Source organism: Bacillus rossius, chromosome 1, assembly GCF_032445375.1.
Source record: "Bacillus rossius redtenbacheri isolate Brsri chromosome 1, Brsri_v3, whole genome shotgun sequence".
In the NCBI taxonomy this organism is placed as follows: domain Eukaryota; kingdom Metazoa; phylum Arthropoda; class Insecta; order Phasmatodea; family Bacillidae; genus Bacillus; species Bacillus rossius.
This window is the reverse complement of record NC_086330.1, coordinates 39,096,720-39,114,301: the sequence shown is the minus strand read 5'-3', so window position 1 is coordinate 39,114,301 and position 17,582 is coordinate 39,096,720. Positions and strand designations below refer to the sequence as shown.

General features: G+C 34.2%; 1 protein-coding gene across 1 annotated transcript; it reads left to right on the top strand.

The window, feature by feature from the left end:
- The first annotated feature begins 2,143 nt into the window (after window positions 1–2,143).
- LOC134542010 (pro-resilin-like) lies at window positions 2,144–4,639 on the top strand. Its single transcript, XM_063386243.1, has 3 exons — window positions 2,144–2,149; window positions 3,579–3,746; window positions 4,364–4,639. The coding sequence occupies exons 1-3, from the start codon at window positions 2,144–2,146 to the stop codon at window positions 4,637–4,639; spliced, it is 450 nt and encodes a 149-aa protein (XP_063242313.1).
- Window positions 4,640–17,582: the final 12,943 nt, after the last annotated feature.

The following is a 17,582-nucleotide window of genomic DNA, read 5'->3' as shown; positions in this document are numbered from 1 at the left end:
CATATAAACCTATTGTGTTTCCAATACAATTTATCAGGATTGGGATAACACTTTCGTTTCTATAAATTTTCTAATAACATTACTCCTACTTATTATAATACAATTTTTCATATCTCTATTTAAATTATTGTTGAAAATTACATCTCCACTATGTTTCCAATGACCATAGAATTGCTGATGACAAATTTTGGCTAGAAATTTCATTTAAAAATGATAATTTATTATGGCTTAATTGCTTCACCATTCTCCATAATATTTTGTGACAAAACCATTACATTGTTATTTATTGCCTTAATGAAAATTTTTACTTTCCAACCATTATGAATTTCTGTTACATGTTTTTGTATTAAAGTGATTTGGTTTTTCTTTAGTGGTTTCATGCTGTACTTTCTTTGAAAACATTAAATTTTACTTTCACTTTGCAAAAAAATTACTTTTAAATCGTTTGGATGCCAAACAAAATTCTCCTTTGCCTGTTTCGAATGAATATTATATGCCTCGCGAGTATATTTAATTTTGGAATTCTTCAATGATGGTTTTTCATCATCTTGAAAACAGTTCTGCGTGAGCTTGTAGGCATTTCTTTCTTACGATTTTTATCTTGGAATTCGTTTACCTGATAAATCATTCTGTACCATATAACCCTGGTGCATATCTTTAAATTTTTTAATCTTCCTTTTTAAAATAATTGTCTACTTCTGAAATAATTTTTGGGCTTCTTGAATATGTATCCGGATTTGAAAAGTGGTTGAGTCAGTATCTCACAAAATAGAAATAACTTCTTTCACAGTTTTAACACGCAGTATTTTTTTTTCATACTGTGCAAAGCAGCATAGAACAATATCTTTACTCTATTCTTTGAATGAGTCTTGCAATGGGAAGATTAATTTTATTCTTTTTTGGCATAGGTCATAACTGGTTTTGCTGTATGTCATATATAAACCTCAATAATGACAAAAAAAGATGAATACGCAAATACACATAAAAAAAGCCAATATCAGCCGAAATCTTCAAACACTCTGTTTATTCCAGATGACGGGAACAAATCTCAATTCTCGTAACGTCACAACTGTTGTATCGTAGGTAACCTGCTGTATTAGTCTGTGCTGTTGTCGATTTGGAGTCCAAAATATCCGTTCAGTCACATCGCTAGGTTCGTCTGTACGTCTCTGTGTTGTCGTTGTGTTGTCTACATTATCGGTTTTGTATCTAAGTGGGAGTTATCTGTTTGTCACTGTTTTGTGCAATGTCGTTTTTGGTTTTTATTTACTGTTATTTTTTCAACTATCTTGTCGCTGTCAGCCCAACATGATCGTCTGTGCTGTGACTTTTTTTCTATTTCCTTCCACGGAATTCTGTGTGCAGTCTATGCATGTAATTTTGACATAGTGTGCTATTCAGATAGAAGCATTGTTGGTACTTATGGTAATTTATAAGTTATGTTCCGAAATCATAATTTGTAATTATTTAATAAACTATAAATAATAAAAATAGCTATATATTTACAATTTAGTTTTTTTTTCAAATACCAGAGCTTTTAATTTAAATCCCATTTTCTAGTATGGCCTAATTTTCTATACATTATTTTATATTTTATTAAGTTTGCATTTAGTAAAAATGATGAGATTTTGAATCTCACCGAAAGAAGAATTTCTTTTTTATTTTCGTTTATTTTTAAACAATATATGCTCAGTTTACATATAACCATTGCGCAATTTGCGTGTGTGTTACAGAAAACAGTTAGTGCGCTTATTATATTGATAATAAGTTCCCGATTCCCTGTTTTATGGGGGAGAGGGCATGAAATAGTTTTGCAATGATTCAATTTTTGGTCTATGTTTCTCTGTCAACGAGCTTAGTTTGAGAGGTGCTGCACATGCCCTAGTGTTCTACTTTCGTTTACTACGACCTATGTCACAATTACTTTTCTTGAGGCACCAGAATGTCATACGTAACATTGAGCCCGTTGAAATGAAGTGCATTTCGTTGTGTAAGGTAACCACATCTGTGCTAACGCCAAATTACCGACTGCCAATTCTGAAACCACAGAAGAAAAAGCTCCCGCTTGGGTATAAAAACCTCAGTGCATCTTCGAAACACTTACTCTCGCTACCGACTCGAGAAAAGCAGCATAACAGCCACCATGAAGGTAAGCAAAGTAACGACAACAAAATAATTTGAATTATACCCCTAAAAGTGGCAGGTCAAATACTTAATATTAAAATTATGCAGTATGCTTGTAATTATCATGAACACGATTTTAATGAAATATTATAATCAATTTCATATTATTTGTTTTGATTTTTTTTCTAAAACACGTGCAACTAATAAAGGGACTTTGGGAAAGTTTATTCTTTGCACATAAACAGTCAAAAACACAACCATACAGATGCGTATCATTGATAAAAATATTAATTAGTGTTGACTACTACATAGCTAAAAAAGTAACAACAAAATGAATAACATTAGCCTAGCAAAATATATTCTAGGCTAGAAAAATAGAGTGAGGGTTTCTATACATAAACTTGTTTTATACTTGAATGAGACCAGTTGTACTGACTTTGCGCAATTATTTCAGGATTAGGCATAAAACTTGGACCTTTACAGTGAGTGAAATTGAACCTTCATCATTAAAAGTAAAGTTTTCCGAAAATATTTCAAAACTTCTCTGAAACATATGAAATATATAAAGAGTCAAAAATTGTATTATATAATTTTTCATTCCATGACATCCCAGCTCCAAAGGTCACAAATTAAAAAAAGTCATAAATGAAAACAAATTCAAGAAGAAAATTAAAAAAACTGAATGCTACGTATGTAATAATACCACCGGGAATTCAAGTATATATTTGAATATGTGGATGCCAGTCAGGACGGATTACCAATTAGAAATATAAAATTAAAACAAAAATATTAGTAAAATTATTATTTTACATAGTTTGAATAGAGTCTCTGGGAATTATCTATTGCAAGTACATATAACACAGCACTTCTACTGTGGTTAATTGAAATACGACCACCTTCATGTTATCTGTTTGCAAAACTTTAGACTTTTAAAAAATATTTGGATACATTTAAATCCACATAGCCACGATCGTTCCAACTCTACGATTCACACTATGTAAATAACCAATCCAGTACGACCTATTGATTGACATGATGCTCTTCGCTCCACACACAAAATAGCAAGGAAATCACCCAACAAAAAATAAGCCTGCAATAGGCCTATCTGCTTTATAGGCCAGGGCCATTTAATTTTTTTAATATTTTCTTATTTTGATATACTAAACTAAATAACTGCTTTTTAGATACATTCATCATTTGATGAAAACACATTTCGTTTGGTTTATTGCTATTCTAAGCAAACATAAAAAATAGTATATACGAAAATATTGATAATTCTGTTAACTACAGGTTATAGGAATGTTTTTGTTTGTAGTTTTTTTTTTTTTTGTGATCTAAAGGTTTGAGATTAATTACCAGCATACAAACATGTTTGAGCTGTAATGTTCCTTCCATTTGAACTCCTGTGCATATAATTATAGAGGAGGTGAAGAGAGAATGTTATTTGTGCCTAGATAACCCTGGTCGCTCTCGCCTGTTTGGTGGCCGCTGTGAGCGCTGATGTCAGCTACCTGCCGCCATCCAGGGACAGCGCTCCTGCTGCCGGCTACCCCAGCGGCGGCGGTGGTGGCTACCAAAGTGGTCGACCCAGCTATGGAGCACCTCAGGCAGACGAGCAGAGCGTAAGAAAATGACAGTTTTATTTTACATATTTTCTTCATCATACAACTAAACTGATGGGCTTAAAACCACTTTGTATTGTAATTCACTTGATTTATTTGTAAATGTTGCCAACAATAATTAATCTATCACTAACTACGGCTTAGCTTTTGAGTCAAGGTCACTTCCGTGTAAATGATGGTGTGCCTCACGCATCGACGAGTCTTGATGCAGCCAAGCTAAGCATTGCGAAACGTCAAGCATGTCATAATTTCCACAGAAGTGACCTTAAGTGGAAGCCAAGAAGTAGTTATTGACTCTGAAAACAGCATAGACTAATATCGACACTAAATTAATCCTTTAATGAAATAAAATGCTTCCCAGTTTCAAGCAACACCTAAGACAAGTAAAAACTAATCAAATTCATGCCCCGAACAGTCTTAAATCGGGGAATCAATTAAAATCTCTACGTCTTAAGTACAGCTGCCTGACAAAGCTTCCCTGTTCTAATAAATGAGTCTGAGTGTTCTCTTATTTAGCAGTATCCACGTCCTACCACATACATTCCTACAAAAATTCTCTCACGGAAATCATTATTGCATTGAATTTAAGTTGGGATATTATTTTTTTTTTATTCCAGGGACCCGCGAAGTACGAGTTCTCGTACCAGGTGAACGACGCCCCTTCGGGCAACGACTTCGGCCACAAGGAGAGCCGCGACGGAGACGTCGCCAACGGGGTGTACTACGTCGCGCTGCCCGACGGCCGCAAGCAGATGGTCGAGTACGTGGCGGACCAGGCAGGGTACCGGCCCCAGGTCACGTACCAGGGCGAGGCCAAGTACGGGCCGCCCGCCGGCGGGCCGCTTGCGGGCGGGCCATCAGCGGACACCGGGGCGGGCGGGTACAGATACTAGCGGTACCCGTACAGATACTACTAGCCTCCGCCCGACACTCGTCCACATTACATCGCCTGTCACCGTCATTCCAGTTGCTATCGACAACGGTCATCTCCTTCATAATATTTATTGATTTTTATATTATTTATTGTAATGCTGGTTTCGAGTGATAATAAAAAAAATGAGATAATATTCATGTTTACTTATTTCCTAACAAATATTTGAAATTTAATACACCTCAATAACTTTCTATGCCCTATCGATATTGAAATTGACCTGTTTGTATTTCCTGAATCTTCCAAAAATGGAAAACTTGAGATTTTTTGAGTGGGTAGCAAAGACATTATAAACTATCCAAGCTTTCTGTTCTTAAAATACAGTTATCATGTGTTGTTTTAATTGAAGTACCTAAATATTTATTTATATAAATCCAAACAAATTACAAAAAAAGTAACAAATAATAATACTAGAAATTTGGTATATAATTTTATATGTTAATCTTACATAAAAACAAAAGTGGCGTAGAAACTTATTCATACTATGTTTTTTCGCCTTATTTCTTCGACTAATATACCATAAGTGTTATGGTTAAAAATTTTGAAGGCCATATGAGAAGTAATAAATACTACAGATAATATGTTAATTTTGACCTGAATATTTTAATAAGTGTAGTACATTTTAATCTACTTAAAGGTAACAAGTATTTACAAATATGTAATTTAAGTGATTTATGTATATTTTATTATGGGGAAATTGTTATAAAATATATTTCCTTTATTTATAGACTTAAAATATCCACATATTGAAAGCAAACTGAACTGTATTTTAAGCATTAGTAAATTGAAATAATTAAAATCATACAGCTGGTAGTGAAGACACTTTGAAGTTACCATTCACAGGTGAAATGACCTGAAATCAAAATTTCTGAAATTAATTTACTTTTATAACTTTTAATATTAAAAATATAACTTAAACTTATTTAGGATCAACATTAGCCTATTATTATATCGGCACTTAAGTGTTCCCATTATGTAGTATATATCGGCACAATTAAATAGCTCCTCTTCTAAAGAAGCGAGTGTACTATTGGTTATGTAATAAATGTTGCTACTCTGCAGAATTTCTCTACATCGGTTAGGTTTGACCAAGAGGGAAAAGTATAACAGTAAAAGCTATTGACGACCTTAGTCTCAGAGTATTCCATACTGAAATGAAGGGTGAAGAGTCAAGAGTACAAAATGCCGACTGGATCGCCACATCAAAAATGAAAGCAGTCATCAAACAAAATGTTTGTATATTAGAAAATACACAGAAGTTAATTAGTAAACAAAGCTACAACGGATTTCATTTTTAAAAGAAAGCAAAAATCACAACATAATTTCAGGGGTCAGATATGAAGTATTTATTACATATTCAGGTTTAGAGATTGATTTCATTTAGAATTTTTGATGTGTTGGCCGTACGCACTCATGCTTTATGCCAAAAGGTTAAAAAAAACTTTCCTGGGTGAGTTTTAAACCCATTGCGAGCAGTAAAAGGGGAGAATCACTACAGAAATAAATAGAGAAACAAAATTTGTGCCGCATGGCAGGGATGTGGAAACCTCATCACCAAGACCATCAAAAGGCTGCGCTGAAATACTTTTTAACACAAGTATTATGGTGGATTAATTTAAACAAATAGAAGAATGACTTCACATAATGTCTGCCCAAGAGAAGAAGATATTAAGAGCGACATTTGCCAGAGGTAGATGATCATAGATCACCAAAGCAAGATGTGCATACTGGTAGAAATATTTCACACCTCGGTGCAAAGTATTACCTAAAGGTAGTTTATTTTCCAAAACATACACGTCTGGATACACTGAATAACTTATTAATAATTTCGCCGATAAATTCTTTATAGTTTAAGAAAAACTTGAGTATCTTCATTATATTGTTTCATTTCTATGCACAGTTTTAGCTTATACAAAAAAAAATTGGCTGTCTGTAAAGTCGGTTTAGGACAATAGTTTAACGTGACAACGTCATAAAAAAACATTGATGAAATGATTGATCCAGAAGAAAAGGAAATATCATATTCGGCCTGAGACTGAGCCGTAATAGGTTTTTGCAACCAAACCAGTTAGGCATTAAAAATATTATATTCTTTGAGGAAGATTTTTTTTTTAAATTTTTCTATTTTTGTATGATAAAATCTACCTCTGCATAATTTAATGAATAAAATTGAATCATTTTTATTGAATTATCGCCATTTTGTATGGATACAAAGGAGTGAAATGAAATGTATAATTTAATTAATAAATGTACTTTTATTTGCATTCATTAATTCAAATATATTTAGAAATGTTGCGTGTGCCGTATTTATTTTTACAAGTATAAAAAAAATATTTCGCAACTGCCGGGATTCGAACCGACTACCTTTGAATTGGCCGCTAGGCCACGAAGCCATACTTGAAATAAGATAGTTTCAGATGGTATATACATTTTATAAATATTTTGTTCACGGTAGGGGAATAATATTATTTCGTTTTTATAACACGATTTTATAACTAATACGTATCCCAAATACACCAAACTTATTTATAATGTGTTACGATATTTTTAAAAACATTGTGCAAAAGATACCGGGTGTAATTTGAATTATTATGTGTAACTGTACAACACCATTGTTGGTTCAAAACGTAGCCTATTTGAATATTCAACATTACTTTTGAATAACAGTACCGATTGTGGTGAAAATCGGTGGACAATCGTTAAATTACATAATATTAATAATTCAAACGACGAAAAAATGATTGAAAAGTCAAATCGATGGTTGTTCCAATCGAGTGGAAGAGAGATGCCACAAATGCGTACAAAGAGCATGAAGAGAGATGCCACGCATGCGTACAATGAGCAAACAGGACACATATACGTAGTGGGACATCCGTAATGGGACACTTTTTCGTGCGTGCAGCCGGCGCGGCGTTCATCGATTTATTAGACGTCACGTCAAAATTAAAACAGTGATGTTAACGTTTAAAAATTATCATTAAACAATATTAAATATTTAAGTATTCTTACACAATACATATGAATTTTGACCTAATACTAAATAATATGTTTAGTGGTGTTCCTAGCATAACCTAGCCAACCTAGCATGTACCATATTGACACAGTCCATGAGTGAATCCTCATGTTGTTAACAGAACATCAGGTATGCCACAGAAGGAGCATTACCGAATAACCTTTCTCTTCCCATTATGTTTGATAAGCTCACGCATCCTCTTGAAAAGATGCTAAATGATATTCATGCGGCTGATATTTATTCAAACCCATAATATTTGGAGATTATAAAATTAATTGTCAAGTTGCACCAAAGCAATACCATTCAGTAAACGTAACTTTTGGATGTTATTTATCTTTTCACCTTCGGTCCTTTGAGTGAACGAACACAGTTTGCCATTTTACAAAACGTATCCTTTGATAATTGCCATTAGGATATTTCAGATATTTTGTCCATTCCAGGTTTCTCACCCAATTAAAGCTGAGTCATTTTAATCGTTTGCAAAAGCCCGGCGAACCTCTGTCGGTTTACGTAAATGAGGTGAAAATTTTGGCTGCCATTTTTCGTTTACGAGTAATAAATTAGGATATCATTAACACCATTTTAGATGGCCTCTCTCCTGAAGAGAGATGCAGACTAGTTTTTTTCAATCAAGTCCACTACATTCTCTGAACTTAACTGTATGTGCATTCACTTCCAGATCTTCAGATTTGCTGACCACCACAGGAATATGCAATTCCCCCAGAGTTCTATAAACAACCTGAACAAGTATTTTTATTTCATGTAATGCAACCCAACCCAACCTCAATTCTGGCAACATTAATTCACCCTGGCAATTCACATGGTCCATGAAATCAAAAGCTCAGTATAGCTCACCACAAGGCCCATTTTCTAAATACTGTAAAGGAAAGGGCCATAATGTCAGTAATTAGCAGAAAATTACAGAATAAATGCCCAGAGTGGATAAGCGAGGTGAGCTGCTTGCACTGCAAATTAAACCGATCAAGTAATTCTCAATATAATATTAACTTACTTCAGCAAGTCAAACCTGCGCTTAGTTTTCAAAAATATTTCGGAAATCAAGATTCCTGGAAGGATGTCTCAAATCATATATTATGTAATGTTAGTTTTCCTAGCTTGGTGGGAATAAATTCTGCCCCGGTCCCTCGTATTGAGGTATCTTTGGGCACTTTTGAGGTGCAAGCTCATGCAGATTCAGATTTCATATTTTCATATATTTCACATGATTTATTCACAAAATTAAATCGGAAAATTTTGTTAAATCAGGTGTTATGGTAATTTTTTATATCACAATACTTAAATTATTTGGTACCTTGTCTAATTTCTAACGATATTGGTTTGATTTTTATTCTTGGAGAAGATATCATGCTAAAATCTAGACTTATTCACGACATGCAAAATAAATGCAATTTCTTTAAATTTCAACCTTAGCTAAAATACATTTGGCAGAAAATAACCAGAGCCACAATAACCTTGCAGAAATAAGTTTAAACCAAAATAGTAATAATATAGGTGATCCTTTGAGTCATTAACCTGATGAACAGCATCGTGCTATTAAACATTTATGAGAACAGTTTCCTAAAGTTCTAAACTCTGAATTAGGGGATACTAAACTTCTTGAGTACGGAATCAAATTTCATGAAGAAGATAATAATAAAAGTAAACTTAAAGGTGTCATTAATTAGTCTACTCCACAGTAAGCATGTCCTATGTTTTTTGCTCTAAGCCGAATGGTAAACAGTCAATGGTTGGTGACTTTCGTCGCATTAATCAGAAGATTGAGCTAAAATAGATTCCCTTGCCTGATTTGCATTCTGCTTTCCATTGGTTTACCAAAGCTGAATATTTCACCTCTATTGATTTAAATTCTGCTAGTCACCAATTTCCTTTCAAAAAAGAGTCTAATCCAATCACATGTTTTTGTGTACCTTGGATTCTGTATTAGTTCACACATGTGCTTTGGTCTTGCTACCGGTGCCCAGATCCTTACATGATTTTTGGATTAGAATTTTTATAATATAAAATTTAAGTTTGTATACAATTATCTTGATCTTGTTGTGTGTTCAGAAATGTTTGATTTACATCTCCAACATTTGAAAAAAGTTTTGTCTCGCATTGAAAAACTGGTTTAACTGTAAATCCCCAAAAGTTATATTTGTTGTTCAGGTAATTTCATTTTTTGGTCACAATATTTATTTGCAAGTCATTTCTATTGAGCCTGAACACATTAAAGCCATCCGAGATTTTCCTCCGCCATGAGATGTTAAGGTCATTGCTAGGTTTTTTGGGATGATTAAGTTCTTTGGCATATTTGTTCCTAATTTGGCTGAGAAGGCAGTTCCTCTCAATTATGCACGCAAAAAGAATGTTAATCTTGAATAGGGAGAAGAACCACTGAAAGCTTTTGAAACTCTGATAAACGATATTATTTATTGCCCAGTTCATTGTATGGCTGATTATTTGAAACCCTTCATTTTACAAACAGATGCTTCTGGTTCAGCTATAGGAGCTGTTTTGAGCCAAGAATTTGACGGTGTTCAGAAGCCCATTGCTTTTTAATCCAGGACTCTCACCCACAAGAAAATTAATCATCTACGATAAATAAGTTAGAGTGTTTAGCAGTTGTTTTTGGCATTAACAAAATTTAGGCCCTATTTAGAACATGCTAATTTTTTATTGGAGACAGACAATAAAGCATTATATTGGCTCCTGGCTCACCGTTGAAAATAAGGGAAAAATTGGTTGTTCATGATGATAATTTATTACCTAAAGTTTAAAGTCCAACATATTCGAGGACCACTAAATGTCGTTGCTGAAGCACTTTCGCGCATGTTAAATAATAACTATTTTAGTAAGTCTTCAAAGTAAACCATTTGTAATAGCCTTTTCACTGACTTCCCTTAGGCTTTAAAAAATATTCAATCACATTAGGAAGAGGATGTAAAGTTACAGAATATTGTCCAAAATGTTAAATTTGACTTTCCACAAAACCACCCTCTTTTGGGTTTAATAATATACTGTATTCCAAAATTAAAAATAAATATAAGTATTTTGCTATCTACAATCTTGAAGCCTATCATTTTCGAATATTTCCATTCCTCACCTATTGGCACCTATCTAGGTATTTACACAACTATCGAGGCCATTATAAAACATTTATTTTGGAATTGTATTAATGCAGAAATCTCTGAATGAGAAACGTTATGTCATCTTTGTGCCCAAATATACATTTTGGTCTTCCCCCCCCCCCCCCCCCCCCCCCCCGAAGGGAGTCTTTGGAAGGCCAATGCAAAAATTATTTATTGTTTTTCTGGTTCTTTACTGAAAAGTAAAAATGTAAATAAAATTTTATTAGTAGGCATTTTTAAAATGTGTTTGGTTGATTCCACTAAGAAAAGCCGATGTATCTTCCACAATCCAAACACTTCAGTTCTCAAGTTTTTCAGAATTTTGACCTACTGTTTCAGAAAACGGATCCCAATTTACTTATATATTATTCAAAAACATGCATTTTACACATGGCATACATCATGTTACTCATGTTACCTCTGTCTTTGCATGCGGAAATGTTCAACCGTAAAATCAATTCAGCGGTAATCGCTTTCCATGTGCAGTACCAGTCTATTTGGGACAAAAATTTAGTTTTGCTTTAGATTGCTTGCAATTATTCACGCCATGGATCTCACAAATATACACCTTATAATTTGTTGTTTACCTTTGCTCCAAATAATCCTTTGTCTAAACTTTGATATTTGAATCAACCCTTAGGAATCTTAAGCGGTCTAATGTGACGGTACGTTATGTTCTGATACCAAACTTGGTTAGGTTTTTAACAAGATGGAAATGTCTAATAGAAAAGCTATCAAGAACCTAAGGCTCAATGGTATTCCATACTGAAGAGTAGAAAGAAAGTCAAGAGTACAAAAGGCCCAATAGCTCACCCCATCAAAAAGCCAAGAAGTAATCATACAATTTGTTTGTATATTAAAAAGATACACAGAAATTATTTAGTGAACAAAATTTTAAAAAAATGTTTTAAGTTTCAAAATAAAAACACTGCATTATTTCAGGGGTCAAACATCAAGTATTTATAACTTAAATAATTAGCCCAAAATTGACATTTAAATTTACTTAGTTACGTTTTTACTTTAACACATACATTTTTTTTATAATATTACTAGCTGACCCGATAGACATTGTCCTGTCATTCAATTCAAACTGTAATACTATACTAATAATAATTATTTCTATTGTTGTGTATTTTGATATTGTAAATAATTGTGATTTTTTATTATCTGTATAACATATTGTTAATTGTAATGCTTGTTGATACTCAACATTGTTAGTTTTATTTCCTGGTGCGTAAATAAATAATGCTGATGGTTTTTCGACACGGGAACAGGCGACATACAGTTGGCCATGTGAAAAACATGGATTTTCAAGATTAATGCCACAAAAACTTAACGATTGCCCTTGCGATTTATTTATTGACATTGCAAATGCAAACCGCACTGGAAATTGTAACCGTTTAAAGTCGAATGGCATCTCGTTTGGAATCATAGGGATGCGTGGAATCAAAACGTCTTCGCCTTTATACTTCCCTTTTAAAATTGTGGCTTCGATGACGTAGTTCATTAATTTCTTCACAGCAAGCCGGGTGCCATTACAAAGACGTGGCTGGCTAATGTTTCGTAACATTATGATTACCGAACCGATTTTTAGTTGCAGATAATCAGATGGTAATTCGGGCAATTCCAGGGAATTTAAAAATTCTGTTGGATAGTTGACAACATCATCTTGTTTAGTAGCGGAATCAACCGATTTGTATGTCATCAATTCGCCAGCTATCTTACTTTGAATTTTAAAAATTCATTTCGTTGACATCAACTTTTTTTGCAGCTAATATAACACGTTCATTTAACCAAACATGACTTTTGTAATTTTCAGCAATTTTTGGGAAAACCATTTCGATGAGTTCGGTCTTTGATTCAGTAAAGTGACAAAAATTTGCAGGAAATGTAATGTATCCAGACGATGTGTCAACAGGATTTGTGCCATTACGAATATCGAGCAATTGTTTGGAAAATACTTTACCAGATTCGTCATTTTGCAACACGACTCGCATATTCATATTTAATGTTAGAGTCTTGACGTATTTCCATAAAATGAACGACTTTAAACATGCATTAAGTTCGTCGGCTGGCGTTGATCGAGGCATTACTGGCAATGTTTGTCGAAAATCACCAGCCAATAGAATCATCGCTCCACCAAACTAGTTTTGGTTGTTTCGAAAATCTTTCATTGTGTGGTCAAATGCCTCCAAAGATTTTTTTGTGTGCCATCGTGCATTCATCCCAAACGATTAATCTGCTTTGTTGCAACACTTTGGCTATGGCATCAGAATTCTTCGAAAGGTTGCAAGTTGGAGATTCATTAACTTTCATGTTCAACGGCAATTTGAGCGCTGAATGAGCTGTTCGACCGCCTTCAAACAACGTTGCTGCAATACCTGATATGCAAGTGCAGGTGCAATACCGTTTTGCGATCGAATTTTTGCCAAAATCAACTATACTAAGAATGTTTTTTCAGTTCCTCCGGGCGCATCTAAGAAAAAATATTCCGCTAGTTATATTGTTCACTACTTGCATAAGTGTATCGTAGGCATATTTTTGTTGCTGATTTAGAAGGGGTACGTGTCTTTGAACAGTTTCTCTCAATGTTTCGCAGTCGTATTGGGTTTCGCGTCTCAACTCTTGATTAAATGCGTCGTGCATTGGGCGATTGGGCGTTGTCATTTCTTATTGTAATAATCTTTTGTTGGTAAGCATCAAGCACATGACCCCTCAATTAAAATTAATGCTTCATTGTGAATTTCTTCCTTCATTTGCAAATCTGCATTCAATGTTCTAAGACGCATCTGATGCAATATATCTTCAGCCATATGGTCTTTATATTTGTTCCACATATCAATCTGTGTGGATGGGAAGCATGTGCACATAATTATAGCAAAAAAATGTTCGTATTTGTTTAGCATTTGACGACATTACAGCATCTTCGAGTGTGTGGTCCCAATGAGCGTCATTTTCTAGCAATCCCAAATGTTGGCAGGCATCTCTGTATGTGCCGCACAATACACCATTAACTATTCGCAGATGTTGGAATGATGTTGGGCCACGAATATTGACTAACAGTAAACGCAAAAAAAAACACTCGTCTTGACTGGGATGAACTGTGTAGAGACATCCTAGTGCATCGGTGGAAAATATTTGTGGGTAACCTGGAACTGGCTGCCCTTGTTTCCGTCGTTGAAATTTCTTTGACGATTGGTTCCAGGTATAATATCTTGGCATTTCAGAGTAAAGCAGCGTTCTGGCAAAGTCATCATTCTGGCACATTTCAAAGAAGCTGGTCAATGTTGTCGATGGCGGCCTGTCAACTCGTTGTAATACATTCTCCGTTGTAAAATAAACTCTTTGACCATTTTCCAAATGTACGGCCAAGTGAACAACTGTGGGGTGTCCTTCATGTATTGCAAATGAAAAAAATACGCAACATCGCTTCGTTACTGGTAACATAGCGGCCCATTTGAAATTGAGTGACTTCATCATTTGAATTTTCGGCAGCAACTCCGAACACAGCCATGTCACTACCTTTTTTCATGTACTTGCAAATGTACTTAATAGATTTAACGGATTGGCAAAATTTGACGTTTATGTGCGCTTTGAATGTCTTTAACGGAGAAAACGGAAAAACTCAACGATTATCAACTTCAATGTCCTGTTGATTCACTTTGCCTATTGTTGACCTTCCCTTTCCATCTGTAGATCTGCGGTGATATAGTGGATAACCATCAATTACAATAATTGTTTTTGCTACTAATTGTCTTGGGTGGCGTTTTGAACATTTCCTTTCTACCATACACGCAGAATTAGGATTTAATATTCCACAGGGACCATGAATCTTATTTTTTTGTAATCACCTGATGTAACAGTGGATCTTCATCATTATCGGGTATTTCTGCTGATATTACATCATAGATTACATTCGGTCTTATCCTCTCAACCGACCAAATGAGGATATGTGCATATGCAATCCGCGGTTTTGCCACTCAACTGAATACATCCAACAACGCGTCTCTCCGAAAACGCGATGCTTGACAACAATATCCCATGAGTGATTTTAATTTTCTTTTGAACACCCTTGCAGTGATGTCGTGGCGATCGATGGGTGATTGGCCAGGTAATAATTCTTGTTAAATTTCTGTCCATGGATTGCACGTGAACGTGATAAACCAATCTGGTCTGCCATAATGACGTACACACGACATAGCATCTTGAGCGTATTCATACATATGCCGAGGACTTCCGACGTATGTTGCTGGGAGAATAGTTGTTCTGCCGACATTCTGTGCATTTCCGTCAGCATTAATTGCATCCCGCAGATTAACGTATTCCTCGGAACGGAGCTTTGCCTGGTTCAACCTGATATATGTCAATCGCTCTGTCTCAACGTTCACGTACATATCCACAGCATATTGGTGAAATAGACGCCGACATTTTAAGATGTGGTTGTCCTCATTTTCCCGAAACATCAGTCGGTATGAATAATAATTCATTGAACTAACTTTTTTGCTAGTTTCGGCGCCTGTAATTGGATTTATCATCTTCACTGAAAAATGTTACCCATCTTTACCTTGCCAAAATAAGATAGGATATTGTAACACATCATATGATCGATGTGTTTCGGAGACACGCTGCAGTTGATCGTTCCGCCGATGTAAAACCATACATATCTCGATTTTCTAAACTTTCACCCACGACGACAATAGCGACTTAATCAATTGTTGGCGCATTAAAACGTCTTGCGTGTTGTCCTACAGGCGTCTTATCGGCTCTGATGACAAATTTGTGGTTATCAGATGGCATACGATCTAATGCGGTCTTGAATAATGCAACCAATTCGTTGTGTTGATGGAAAAACATTTGGAGTTGTTACACAATTGGTCTTTTCACTGAATTATTGTGTGCACAACACTGATCGACTGTCTTGTTGAATCGCCCATAAAACAAATTTGCAAAAATTTGTAGTCACTGTCCGGCGTTGGCAAATAGGAACCTGTTTGATGATATACCTATTTGACCCCGAATCTTGAAAGTGGGCATAAAAGTATCTCGAATAATTTTTGTTGCACCAAATGAGGTCATTTGAAAGCAATTATTGTATTGCTGGATATGAGACAAAAAATGTTTTTTAATGTAAGAACCTTCTAAGAAGTATTAGAAAACATTTTAAAAAAATGAATGAACGTTAAAGCCATTCTCAAGTTATAGCATGACCAGGAGAAATAGGGGTTCATTTTATATATATATATATATATATATATATATATATATATATATATATATATATATATGTGTGTGTGTGTGTGTGTGTGTGTGTGTGTGTGTGTTGACAGGGCCCCATTAATAACAACTAAAAAATTAATAGAAATATCAAAATATGACGTGTTATTACAAATTTGTTCTTATATTAAGGTTACGATGATTGGTTTCATTTAGAATTTTTGATAGGTGGCCGAACGCGCACATGCGTCATGCCAAAATGTTAGAAAAACTTTCCTGAGGAGAATCACTCGCCCTCACTCCAGAAATCAGTGGAGAAACAACATTTGTGCCGCATGGCAGGGATGTGGAAACCTCATCACCGAGACCATCAAAAGGCTGTGCGGAAATACTTTCTACCACAAAGATTATGGTGGATTAATTTAAACAAAGAGAAGAATGACTTCACATAATGTCTATCCCAAGAGAATAAGACAGTAAGAGCGACATTTGCCAGAGGTAGATGATCATAGATCATCAAAGCAAGAAGTGCATACTGGTATAAATATTTCACACCTCGGTGCAAAATATTACCTAAAGGTAGTTTATTTTCCAAAACAATCATGACTGTATACAGTGAATAACTTAATTAATAATTTAGCTGCTAAATTCTTTATATTTTTAGAAATACTTGAGTCCCTTCATTATATTGTCCCATTTGTTGCACTGGTTTAGCTTAAATAACAATTTTAAAAGATAAGTTAACGAAACACGATTAAAAAATTATTAAATAATATAAAATAATTAACTTTTAATTCACAGCATATATAAACAGTGGAACTATTCACAAAATAAACATAAATTACTCTGAAAACAATATAGCGTACAGTTTGCCCAAAAATAATTACACAAAACAATTATTCAAAATTGAGCATGTGTCCAGAAAAAGCTGTGCAATGAACTTCTCTGTCAGCCATATTTCATTTATAACTAATTGATATCATTTGCATATATATAGGCAGTTTAATTTTAGTGAGAAACTATTAAGACTTATTATTAGCCTTGATAAAATCATACATGGTTTCAGAAAACATTTTACAACATCTAAAATGCCACCGTTATCTATTTCTAAACTTCTTGCCAACTGTGTTAAATATATTTGGGTTATTTTTACCATGTTAAACACATTAAAGTAAGAGAGATAATATCACAGATGTATCACCAGGTAAATGGTTTTAGACTTTTTGTTATTACTCTTAATGAAATTATTTTAGATTTTTATTTATTTACTCAATATTGTGATACAGTCATTAACTGCCAAATTAATTGATATGACTTCTAAATTGGCAAATCTAAGGGGGGGGGGGGTAAATTTTATTCTTCGTCTTTCAGTTATGTAATCGTGGATTAGAATAACGACACAGCTATTAAATACCTACTAACTATTTTGTTGAAAAATTATATTACCAAATATTGTGTCTCAATTTACTAATTCAAAAAAAAAAGAGTTTCAACAATAATTACAATATGTGATTTGAAAATTTCATCTTAAGTTGAATTTTTACAGTTTT

Bases quoted from the DNA above. Each gene is read 5' to 3' on its own strand.
- LOC134542010 (XM_063386243.1), top strand. The intron at 3,747-4,363 runs GTAAGAAAATGA...TTTTTATTCCAG, and splicing joins CTCAGGCAGACGAGCAGAGC to GGACCCGCGAAGTACGAGTT.